The 13357-nt window shown below is 40.9% G+C and overlaps 1 protein-coding gene and 1 long non-coding RNA gene across 2 annotated transcripts; one reads left to right on the plus strand and one right to left on the minus strand.

Moving 5' to 3' along the window:
• Positions 1–202: 202 nt before the first annotated feature.
• krit1 (KRIT1 ankyrin repeat containing) lies at positions 203–13218 on the minus strand. Its single transcript, XM_022223468.2, has 15 exons — positions 13000–13218; positions 11448–11581; positions 10912–11046; positions 10586–10648; positions 9858–9951; positions 9086–9193; positions 8506–8604; positions 7877–7940; positions 7310–7461; positions 6499–6615; positions 5775–5824; positions 5058–5193; positions 4336–4515; positions 3607–3735; positions 203–2762 (listed from the first exon to the last, which is right to left on the minus strand). The coding sequence occupies exons 1-15, from the start codon at positions 13216–13218 to the stop codon at positions 2664–2666; spliced, it is 1779 nt and encodes a 592-aa protein (XP_022079160.2). The 3' UTR covers positions 203–2663.
• LOC147799683 (uncharacterized) lies at positions 10379–13133 on the plus strand. Its single transcript, XR_015424655.1, has 3 exons — positions 10379–10666; positions 10906–11079; positions 12994–13133. It is a non-coding gene; the product is annotated as an uncharacterized LOC147799683 (long non-coding RNA).
• Positions 13219–13357: the final 139 nt, after the last annotated feature.

The following is a 13357-nucleotide window of genomic DNA, read 5'->3' on the forward strand; positions in this document are numbered from 1 at the left end:
AAGATAGACCTCTGCATGGGGAAAATGTATTTATTATTTGGTGAGGTGGAATAATTTTGACTAATAGAATCATTAAGGTGGGTGGTCAGTGACGTGTCAATGAAGTCAAAAATCTGCAACTTACAATTTATGCTCAATTCGCAAACTCCAATATTTGTGGAAGCACCATCGAGTAAAAAAAAACTGAGGTAAAATAAGCAGATTCAAACGCGGAAAACTTGTTTCTCCCTTTATTTACATGTGACAGTTTTACTTGACACAGAAAAACGTGAAATATTTAAAACAGGGCAACAGCTTTGAATACCAAATAAGTAATATGTGGTATATTTCATGTGTATTTGAAACAGTAACATCTTGGCATGACCTCCTGCTTTAACACCAAATAAATTTGTGATCCCACATTCCAAAAACAGGCTGAAGTAGGTAACGTTAACATTTAACAATTCCTCTCCCCAATCGTTAATTTTCATTCTTCAAAGTGATCCAGAGTAGAAAAATTTGTCTGCAGAAAGCTTGGGAGGTTACAGGCAGTGAAAGTTGTGGAATATTGCGTTGTTGCTGTTTTCATGTTTATTGGTATCATTTGCAGATAATAGCTTAGACATCTTCAGCCTGGTTTTGAAGTGGTGGGTCGTATTTTGCTATTCGTTAAGCCAGTGAACTATGGCACAGAATGATTAAATGACCACTCTTAAACTTTGACTCAGATGTGGCTAACAGTTGGTCTTGTGGGGACTGTGTATGATCCATCCATTTTATCTATGTCTTGTTCATCTTCACGTAGGCAGGGAGGGTTGTCTAGGAAGTCCATCAGTGCCATGTCTGGTTCCCTGCTCAGTTGCCTTGAAACTGAATGGGTCTTGAAATTGGTGTTCTGAATGGTATCACATGCATAAATTGTGTCGTGCTTAACCCTTCATTGGGGGCCAGCCTGAGTGTACAGCAATTGCATGTCCTAATTGGTCCATCTGCTCCTCGAGTAAGTAAAATGGCATGCTTTTTTAAACAGCCACAATGTCCCTATGGGTGGAGATGCACTGCACACACACAGGTTCATGCACGCTTAGCGTAAGTAGTGTTGAACAAGTGCTACCCATTTCTATAGGAATGTACCATCTAACATGTACCAGGAGTCCAGCTGAAACATTCTACCACCGACACCTGTTTCTGTTGAGGGGAATTTCTACACACCGGGTATACAAGTGGACTTCAGACCCCATAAATACGTTATCACAACTGAGGGTGCAGCCAGCAGAAGAACTTGAGGTAAGAACCATGAACTGGGTATGGAACTAAAAAGGTTCCAACATACATTGCTGTGCACATATCTGACATGTCAGCTACACGTTGCTTTTTTGGTTCTTTTCCATGAATACCAAACTGACATTGTCAAGGTTTGGTTTGTGGCAGTCAGGCGTCATCGATAGTTTCCCCGATATAAACGTTTGATTACAAATTACTTGTAGCATAACAACATTCTCATATAAATGTTTTAGAATTTACTTGCCAAATGTCGGAACAGTTGAAAATCTGCGCCACGATCGTTTGACATGTCTGTCGACTGCCGATAAGCCGTTGTCTGTGTATTATGCTATAAATCACTTAAGTTGAGCAGTTTGTATGTGAAATAGAGTGCTTATCCACAAATCACCAAGCTGACAAAAGCTTGGTTTTCAAAATGTGACTTGAGTTTGCACAACTTTGTGTGGCACAGCTTTGATACCTCACTGATCAAATCACAGAAAGCTGAAATTATAAATTTGCGAGCACCCATGCATTGCTTACTACATCACACACACAACATGTATTTTTCCCCTGCAACACACCTGCATCTTGGGCAGACATGGGATTGGCACTCGCACGTGTACGTTAAATGGGTCATTCATTGAATGACTAAATGCTACGTGGAACTGCTGGGTATGTATGGAGTACTGTAATGGAATTATGACATAGTGTTTAGTGGATAAAGTTACGCAAGTTTCCCTTGGCTATTTGTGAACACCTTGGCAATTCTACAACTGTATCCTTCACTGCATCATACTGTTGCTGATGTGAGAAAATGACACCTACATGTACAAGCCTGCATCTTCCGGTACATGTAGATCCCATTTACTGGCAATCCTTACTTTTAGGACTCTGCTTTTGTTTGTCTTTTAACTTCCAAAATTGGTAGGAATTTCACATTTTCCTTGAAATGCCTTCCACCAAAAGATTCCTCAATCTTTCAGCTTTGCAAGAGGAAGATTTCCGAAGGCTGCAAAAGTAACTTTAGAATGAGACACACCTTATAAAAAGATTGAAAACTTAGTGACACAAAAATGTAGGTGTCCTAAAAGCAAGGACTGTCCATTTATTTTCAGCAATATCACTGGAAAAGACCGGTGCCGGTGTCATAAGAAATGTGGACTCCAAACCTCTCATATCCATGTTGGCTGTGCACTCAGTCATGTGCATTACAGCCATAAGTGCACTCATCCCTTGGAGTCAATATATTGTGCCACACCAGCATCTAGAATAGTAGTCCCACAAATGTTGCAAGAAAGGTGCAAATAACATTTGACGTTCATGCAAACACACACACATACAGATGGCTGAGTTCTATTCTTTTTCAGTTTTTCAGGGCCGAGTTGTTTGAAGGGGTCGGTGCCCTCTCGTGGCTGGGTTCAGGAGCTGGCTGTCCTGCCAATCGTCACCGACGGCTGAGTGCTGGGAACAGGTTGTCGTCCTGAGAGCTTATTGGCTAGGTTGCCGATGATTGCAGCCTACAGTGATAGAATAAGGTACGGAAATTCAGAATTTATAGGGTAATCTCACTGACCCACATGACTCAACATCCATCCGCCATCATAGTGCGAACCAATAACGGTGCCTTGATGGTTATCTACATAGCAGGCAAGCCTTCAAAGAGCTCCTTTGATCCAAGTAAGCATACAGTGTATGTATGGTGGAAAAATTGCAGATATTTTGGTAAACTTTGACTTTGCTGAACAACGTGATTCATGGTATGAAGGGTGTGGCCATATCAGACATACCTGGCTACAGCCACTAACATATATTAACCATAACCCCCTAATTGGAGGATTTGGGACTGTTATGGTTAACATGTCTATGGGAAATGCTGCCACAGTGTATGCGTTATTTCAATCCAAAGTGAAGTAATATAGATGGGGTATTCTATCATATCCATAAGGAGGGTAGCTGCAATGGAGTTTGTTTTTATAATACAAACCTCCAAACCTTCATACACCTTTCTGCCTCAGATAACTTCATTTTCGAGTTTTATTTCACTATTTTGAGAAGTACAGTTTGCTGCCTTTTGGGGATTTTTTTGCTAATGAGACTTCCACATTCATAAGCAAAACTGATGTAGCATTTGTTTGTGCATGTAAAGTTCCTGCACTATTTTTGTAAGATTCTATGCACTGAACTATGCCCTCCCTGGATCACATCACAGCAACAGTGCATCCTCAGTTGCCCAAGAAAGCATGGATAATGTGAAATTTTTACAAAGAGTGCACTCTTCGTTTAAGAAGAGTACAGAGTTGCAGAAAAATTGTGCCTGAGAAAAATTCAGAATGGCCAAAGGCAGGCAGCAGGTAGACCTACTTGCTTGGATCTGATGGGCATGGCGCGTATTGTGCCTCCGTGGTCCTGGATGTGTAGTTTGAGTGTCTGCATGTCGGGAGAGCATTGCCACGTTAGACCCTGTCTGTAGTTCTCGCTTAGTATCATGGACTGTGAAGGTGAGAAAAGATCAGAAAATGCTGTGCAAAGCGCCATGATGACACAATTGCCAAACGTTTACTGATCAAGACATGCAACAAGCCTTGTTTGTGTACAAGGGTTGTCCACGTTTACATGATATATTTCAGCCTGGTTGCCAAATGAGTACTGGTCATTGGACATCAATAGTACTATCACAGTGCTATTGTGCACCTTAAATAACATGACATCTGGAATACAGATTTGGTCATAAGTAACTCGATTTATTCATCATGTCTGTGTTATATTATAGAAAAACAAATCCTGACAAAAGACGTACAAGTGCTAAACTTGCCATTTTGAGAGAAAAATGTTTTGACTGAAATCTTCCCTCGTGGAATTCCCAGCTTGCTATCTTAAAACATACCACTGAGACCTATGTGAATGACGGAAACCTATTTCGCCTTTATAAATGCTCATGTACATCCATTCACTGCTGAATGGCAAGAGGTTATTGTTGCAAAGTGTCTTGCTGAGCAACACAAGCCTGAAAAAAAGTCTTCTCAGGGTCTGAACCCACATTTGGCAGACAATCTCTTGGCCCAGCTTGTGAAAGTAATCAATGGCACGTACCTTACTGATTGCATTGATGACGTGAATACCCCTTGAGTTGACCCCGACAAAGACTGCCGGCGACCGGTTGGAACCGGACTGTCTGCCCGGTGACGGACCCAGTTGAGCTGAACCGAAGAAAAATGCCGAGCCATACATGCTGAAGCTGCGACAGTGTTCCAAGTATAGCAACTGCAGTTTCTGCAATCACCAATCAGATACAGTCTCGTATTAAGAACCATTTTCTATAGAAGATGTGCATTCCTGTTGCAGAATTATTTGCTGGATGGCAAGAAATTTCTTTGACAAATTCATGCAAATGTGGGCTGTATTTTGTCATGTGCTCAACGTGATGCATGCATGTGACACCTAATTTAAATGTGTAAAAGTTGATGTACGTATGCCAGCAGAATGCCCTGTTCAAGCGCTCCCCTCAAAGATCTCCCCTCCCTAAAATCAAACAAGATTTATTCAAAATAAGGCTCTATCCAAAATGAGCAATGTTGTCTATGAATAAAGCTTTTCAATGGGAGCTTTTAATGGGAAAAGTTTAAGCCTCAGCCCCAAAATAACAGTTTTGGACACGGCCTTGATCTGACAGACACTCATGCCCAAAGCCTCAGCCACAAAATACCAGTTTTGGACACGGCCTTGATCTGACAGACACTCATGCCCAAAGCCTCAGCCACAAAATACCAGTTTTGGACACGGCCTTGATCTGACAGACACTCATTCCCACTCACAGTAACGTCTTTGACGCCCTTCTGTGTGACGTTACGGTGCTCGGCGATGATCTTCTGCGACCAGTTGACAGAGCGCCCTCCTTGGCTCTTGGTGTCCAGCTTGATGGCTGGGAAGAAATGCCGCAGGTTGACGTTGCTACAACAAAGAAACAAAATTGGATCACTGACAGAAAAAAATTTTTTTTACTAAAACCTTACTAATTGTCAAACTGTACTTTATAAAAAAGAGTGCTAATGAGCTGGAAAATAATCCAGTTTTTTACCAGGGTTCCCAAAGAAATCTGAGAACTAAATTCCGGGACAATTTTCATGACATTTAATGTCATTTTGCAGAGTTGTTTGGTATTATGAAGTTGAAAACTGCCATAGCCACTACTATAGACTGACAAGGATAGCCTGCAAATTTATCATTATTCCATTATTACATCAAAAGCGGCCCATCAAAATATACTCATTGATCTTGATTTCACTGACTTTCCATGACCTTTTTCCTCTGACAAGAAGATTCCTGGACACCCCATATTTTTAAATTTTCATGACTTTCTCAGACAACTGTTTTAAAAGGATATTCCACAACCATGGGAACTTGCTTGACGCAATGATCATAAAAAGATATCACATGCCGTTGCTATGTGCTGTTGCTATGGTAGTTGTGGTTGCTATGACAGAAATCATTGGCATGTCTTTGACAACATCTTGATCCTGAACAGAACTTACGTTAGGAAACTTGGCTTGTGTTTCCTAGGGTCGTGGTCCCCATAAACAATCTGAAAACAATGAGAAATACACAGGAATAATGTGTATTTGTAAGGCATTATGGCTTACAGCTGAGAAGCTAACTATTTCAAATTACAACAGGATGCCACGCTTTCAAAACTTTCCCAACTTTTGCAAAGTTGGCATGATGCGATGCTACGCTGGTGTTACATAATGTTTTGTAACGCAACTCCAGTGTTCTTCCTTTATATTGATATCATATTAATATTAATTAGGTCCTCCACTTATGTTACAATAGAACTTATGATGCCTCATACATATTCATGATCTAGACCTAAATTCTCACGGGTTCATCCACTATCACATGTCAGTCGCTATTTTTTCTGTTTACCAGGCACACAAGCAAGGAGCAAGGATCCATGCACAAGTCAAATGTGCCAGAATACTGAACTGTTACCTTGGAACAGTTAGTGGAACTGTCGCCTTGGTTAAGTACATGTACACGTGCATCAGCGCCGCCTGCACAAGCCACATAAACAGACTGCAGCACACGGACATGCTACCTTTCCCTTGCTCTTGATGTCTTAATGGCAGCTGAATATGGCTTCAACTAGGGAAATAGTTTGTCAACTTCACACACACCTCGGGGAAGTAAAATTCACAATCCACCCTGAAATACACTAAAATAAGAATGATATTTCCTGGCTTTTTTCTTCAAATATACCTGCATGTACAGCCCTGCTAATGTAACTGCATCCACATCGCTGCATGGGTACATGCCTTTGAGTATGTTGACGAGGCACTCATCAAAGAGCATCTTCACAGCATGTGCATCTTTGATCTTGAGAAAGAGAAAAATCACTGCATCAAAATCTGAACAAAGGAAGACATGGCACTTTTGAAAGAGCCAAGATATTTGTGTAGGTCAAGAAACCATCCAGCAATATACTTCTTTGGCAACCAAGCAGACATTTGTTCTGAACAATGAGATGCTGGTGGGAAATGCATAAAAGATCTGAAACTGGACACGAGGTAATGATTTTGTGCTACATCACTAGACAAAAGTTTTTAAAATTTCTGAAAGTCCCATATCACACCGAGGTCCGAAGGATCTCATGTCTACATCTTTAGCTTCATCAGAAATGGAAACTTCTGGCAAGAAATCTGAAAGAAAATACACCCAAACTTTTGAGCGTTTTTGAAATGAGCGGATTCGGCTTAGACTTTGGTTTTGCTTTTTGTCTTCACATTGGAACAGTTATTTGTATTCCAGCTGCACAACCTGGACCCAGGTCAAAGCAGTCTACCACCTTGGGGGAGATCCCCAAATCATTTAAAGCCATAACTACAGCAAGAAGAGCACTGGAGGCTTACCAACAGCATGGACCAATTTAACTGAGTAACAAAGCAGAGAAGATACTGGCTTCACTGAGATGGGTTACCAGCCAACATTTCATACAATGCGCACTGCTCCTTGACTGGTTCCCGGCTGGCATTTGCTCAGCAAGAGATGCTGAGCAATACTGTCTGCTTACCGCTCTTTCGTCGTCCACCGTGAGCAGCGCATCCCGTCTAAGGTACAGCAGCGGCTGCTCTGTCTCCGGGTTGTAATTGGTCAGCTGCCTGATGATCATGCTCCATTGCTTGACGTGTAATACTGGCTTGTGTTCGGGTCTCATCTGCAAATCTGGATCCAAACAGCATAACACACCACTGTCAAGTTTGCAATGGCACCACTCTCCAATTTTTCCTTGAAGTTTCTTTTTTTTCCAATTTCATGTTTCTCCATCCAACTCAACAAATATACCATACAGATGCATGAGCATTCATATCATGACATGCATATTGGTACTGTTATGTTTGGCTGAAAAACTGAGTTACCGAAATATGTCGTATTCCGAAAATGACGGTAGTTGTTACGGTAAATGTTAGGAGTTAAATATGGTTCAAGGTTATTTTATTAAGGCCAAAAAAGTTGCTTTGGTGACTTGTGACAAAATAATTCTGAACTTTTTAGAGTATGCATTACCAGTTTATGCAAGCATGTTCCGTTTTCAAGGTAACATTTCTAATGCTTGACAACATGTATAAACACGACTTACGTAAGCTTTGCGATGCTATCCATATTGCAAAGGCGTGTTGGCAACCTCGGGGTAATTCCAGTTGCTGCAAAAATGCAATGGATTGTTGTGATATAAACCAATTAGGACAAAATCACAAATAGTTTTAGATAACATTTCTCATACGTGCATATGTAGCTGGACATTCCAAAATACATTTTACGGTTTGGAGTTCAAATTTATGGAATTAGGCCTGGTGGTTAAATGGTTTAGAATATTAACCCCCAGCATTGATAACTGTACTCTTCCCTGATAACTTCAGACATGTCAGAAGTTCCATGACCAGGGCTGTGTTACATGTATTTGTATATACATGTGTATTATAAAGTTAAAGCCTTTTCATATGGAAAGAAATGTACATTTCTGTACTTTCTATTCGCCTTATCAAATACTGCTTCAACAAGCAGGTAAAACTGAGTCCTAAAATGACCCTTCTTTCAATGAACTCTATCTTACAGCAGTAGCAAGTTTTGCCTGGTAGTCAACTTCAGTTTTGCCTGGTAGTCAACTTCAGTTTTGGTATTGCTTTAGTTGAGTGTGACCACAGAGAGATATGACTTCAGCGCATGAGTATTTGATCAAATCCCTGACATTCTGGAGGTCTGTCCTACCTTGAGTAGTTGTGACACGGTGGTATTACTGCCTGCAGGCAGATCCAACATCACATGTGATCCATCAAGGTCCATCAGGTGGATGTCGATTCTCACCGGCTATCAATCAAATCAATTTAAATCAAGTCAAAACCCACATATCTCATCACATCCATCATTCAAACGGTGTGAGGATACATGCAAATAATTTACTCCTCAAACAGTAAACCCTGACCATTCTAAATTATTAAAATCAACAAAGGTTTCAAGGATTTTGAGGGAAGGCAGAGCTTAGCCACTACAAGTTTACACAGGGTTTAATGTCGTCTGAATGTTTCAGGAGAAAGCACAAAAGATAGATTTTAAAGACTCAGGAATGTTCCAAATGCCAATGATAAGGATAACAGCATCGTATCAAAATCCATTTAAAACAAGGTGTGGGGTCATGTGATTGTGCACAGTTAGTGACTGATTATTTCAACCAACAGCAAAGTTGACGGCAGCTGCTGTGTAATGTGGTACCAGGGAGCATCCGTTAACAGAAAGCAAGGGGTTTCATGCAGTCCTTTGTTTTTCTTCCTGTTTCAGAGATGTTTCCTACCGGCTTCAGCGTGGCTTCCTTGATAAGAGCTGACACCATCTCCCACTCGTTCTGCCGCGATTCCTCGCACAGCTTCAGAGGAGTGCGGTCTTCCTTGTCAACCACCGTCTAAATTCAACCCGCCAATATGCAAACCACAAGGTTAATGTCAAGGTGCCTTTCATTTTAATCACATTTTCATCATTTTTGTTTCTGTTTTGAAAAATAGCCCTCTAGCCTATAGTGGGCCTTTCACGTGCCACCGTGATCAACCAAATTCAGAACGCAAACTTTCTGTTGCTCCTAGGTTTTAAAAACACTTAAGTTTATTAGATATGCTTGAAGTGAGCACAATCTGTCTGCAAAAGTTAGCATAATTTTCCAACATGTAAGTAGTACCCTGAAAATTCCCCTTACACTATGTGTCTCTTCTACTTTTCAGAGCCAGGTCAAACTACATACTGTTTATTTATCCAAAATAAAAAGGCCAAACATGCTCAAACTGAAACTCGGCTTCTTGACGATTTGGTCACAAGAAATTGTGCATAAAGCACTGAAATAGCAAACACTGTGTTGTGTTTTCAGTGCCACAGTGAATGAAGGCAGCTCACGAAGACTAACACTAGTGTATTTCAAAATTACAGTAATTTGAGCAGTAATAGCAAAAAACATGTACAATTTTTCATCCAATTAAGCATGAAGATGACTGTGAACTCAACTCCAGTTTTCCTGGAAAGAGCCATGACAAACTCTGAATATAACTTTGTCCATCCATCAGAGTTGCTGGGCCTACCTTGTCTATATCAGGGTGTGATAGAAGTAACTGTACAACAGCCGTATGGCCACGGAAGGCTGCAAAATGGAGAGGAGTAGATCCATTCTCATTCCTGCAATCAAAAATGTTCCAAAACTGAAAATCAGAAAAGCTCAGAATTGAACGCTATGAGATCAGCGGAAGCTTACACTTTGAACCAACGTGCTTTAAAAACAATGCAATTAATCAATATCAGCTATAAGCTTTCAACAACATTTGTGTTCATGTAACATGGTCTTTACAGAGGCCAAAAGCTTCAGAGCAAAAATTCATATGCTAGCTTAGGTGAGATTTGAACCCAAGGTCCCCTGGTTACTAAGTTTCCAAGCTGTGCCTGTATCAGCTCAATTCATGGTTCTGGAGGAATAATTGTGAAAAAATTTACTATTTATACAATAAGCAGTTAATGCTGAAATGCACAAAACCTGCAGGGGCCAATTTCATAGAGCTGCTTAAGCATAAAATTTGCTTAACCGCGAAAAACCTTGCTTGATAAATCAGTTAACCAGCCAAAACTCCATGTGAGGTATATTGTTTTGGGATTGTATTTAGCTGTTTTTGGGGTTAGCATGACAATCAGGTAGAGTTTGAGCTGGTAACCTTTGTTTATTAAGCAAAGTTTTTTCCCGCTTAAGCAAATTTTGTGCTTAAGCAGCTCTATGAAATTGGCCCCTGCATTCCTGTAACATCTGGAAACATTAACTTACTCTGCATTAGGTGAGCATCGTCCATTCTGCAGTAGCGCCATCACGGCTTCTGCATGTCCATTCCTATGTGACAAATTTCAAGTAAGAACAATGTAGCTTTAGTAATCAGGAAAACACACTTCCAGATATAAATTCTTTTCTTTATCTTTTTTAAAAACATCACACTGAAATCTAACTTTGCGGGGGAAAAACCTTTGTACAAAACACAAACACTGATTATATGGCCAGCAATTTCCCCCACACCAAAGTTGGAAAAACCCATCTTTAGTAACATTCACTGCCACTTTGTGATTTCTCTAACCAATGGCAATTTTCAACAGTCTTACCAGCAGGCGTAATGAAGCGGCACCCACGAGTGCATGTCTGGCTGGTCGGCATGGTAACCAACGCTGACGAGTTGCTTGATCGTTTCAGCATCCCCCTCGTAAGCAGCACTGTGCAGTGGAAACTGATCCACCCAACTGAATGTAACACACAATAAAAAACAGAACGAGGTAACCATTAGAACTAAATGATAAGCCAATCTCTCAACACTGAAACACAACTATGACACACACACTTGGACAGATGTACTTCTTTCCAAAGCCACATCCGTGAGGAGTTAGACCATTTTCCAATTACAGGGTGCAAAAGTAATTGACAACTTCAAACTTTTTAAGAATCCCAGCCTTTTCACGTTAGCTCGACATGTACATATAGAACAAATCATACTGTGTGGTTATGACCAAAGATATACATGCACTACACAAAGACCCTATTTTAACAAGGCATTATAATGGGATCAAAGATATAGAAGAACAAAAAACTAGAAGCTTCCTACTGTTTCTGCTTTTCAAGGAGACTTCAACTGAATAAAGCTTACTTCTCAGGTGGGGCATGGATTGTGGTTCGTCCAGCCTCGTTGTGTGGTGCTCTTAGCTTACTGTAGTCTGGCACACCCATTCCAAAGAACGGGTTGATCACAACCTTATCCGCACATATAAAATCATTGATTTTCTGCAGAGTTCAAACAAACAAAAGGACATTTTAGAACTAAATCAAATGTATGCACTCTCCTCAAAAGACTGGAAATATCAAACTTGTCTGCTGAAAGAAATATACTTTTGGTTTAGTATATTCCTTAAATAGTATTATCTTATGGGGTACATGTCAATGACACATCATGTTTGACAATGGGGAGTTGTTTAGGTGTTATATAATATAGAGCTATTGACAGTTGGTGTAGTAAAATTGGCCTCCTGAGGTGATTTTTCCCAAAGCAAGGCCGAGAGAAAATGTTATGCTCCATAGATCACCTAGGAAGGCTAGTTTCACTCCACCACGAAATGAAGCCGTCAGTATTTGTCTCCTAACACCTCCTACACAATTCTATTTGGAAAATCTACCTAAAAAGAGATTAATCAAATTGTTGTCCTAATTGAATACAAAATTTATTGGAAAATTCACTGTTCAAAAGTGTCTACTCTACCTCTTCACGAAATGTGTGACCCCAGTTCTCTAGCCATTAGCCATGTTAGCAACTTGGGAATACATACATGTACATGTACATGTATGTGTGAGACATAACAGATACACCCTTATTAGTCTGTTTGAGGGCACTATTTGGTCTGGGAAATATAATTTGTGTTAACTTCAAATTGTTCAACTTCAAATAGCCCCCTCCTATTGTGTCTGCCATGCTTCAAAAAGGCTCATGCATTCGTACCCAATACTGGCTAGTATGCACATAGGTCTTCGGTCGCTACAGGTATAGAGTACCTAAGTGAATACGTCATGCACACAATTATGAGTGTAAAAGGCATGAGCACAAGAACCCCCTTTCATTTGCACTACACTTCACGGTTGAAAATGACATTACACTTCGGTACTCTATAGAACATTAACGTGTACTTTGGTTGCTAATGATATACATGTTTTGGCTATTTACAGCAAGGTACATGTAGCTTAAATAGCCAATCAAGATACAGAATCTGTGTGTGATGTGTTGCACCATGGCAAACACCAGCACATTATACCATAGCTGGACCAGGTTGGCGAGCCAAACTTTAGAACAATGGTTGGCCCTGTATCTGCTCCGAGCTACCAAGAGGACATGTTTTACATAGCAATGACAGTCCCTTGGTGGGACCTCACAACATGTGCACACAGGTTTATGCGCATTTGGCACGGGAAGTGTTAAGCACGCATGACCAATTTATGTTTGAAAGTGCGGTTTCGCTTGTGCGTTGGACGAGACCAGTTGACACACTTCCAACCAGCCCGGCTCCTCCTTGCTGGTAGAGGTATACAACGCCCCTGGACTGGGTAGTTGGGAATAGCCCCCTTACAGTTGGGATCGGCCCAACTACATATATAGGTTGGAACTAATGCTACGATTGAGATGTAACATTCTCCTTAATTATAACCAGGCTCACTGGATCGTCAACGGGAAGATCAGTCTGCGGCAGGAATACTGGATTGATGACGGCCGCATTGCAGTGCTCCAACATCTTCATTTTGGTCAGCGCCTCGGCCGGCGACACCCTGTAGTCAGACTGGCTGATCTCCGTCACGTAGGCCGGGTTGGTAACGTTCCGACGGATCCGTTCCTCAGCCGACCGCTGCCTGTATCTGGAGCCAGATGAGTGATGCATAATGCTGGATGGCTTGACTTGTTGACAATTTTTGTTTTTCTTAAAGAAAACTCAATCAAGTATTGCAGAAGGAACGGCACTGTTTATTTTGGGATCTACTCATCCCCTGATTATTCTTAGTTTGTCCTCGCTGGTTGGC

The sequence above is a fragment of the Acanthaster planci genome, linkage group LG03, assembly GCF_054643075.1.
Source record: "Acanthaster planci isolate LZ-2023a linkage group LG03, COTS_SCS, whole genome shotgun sequence".
NCBI classification, from domain to species: domain Eukaryota; kingdom Metazoa; phylum Echinodermata; class Asteroidea; order Valvatida; family Acanthasteridae; genus Acanthaster; species Acanthaster planci.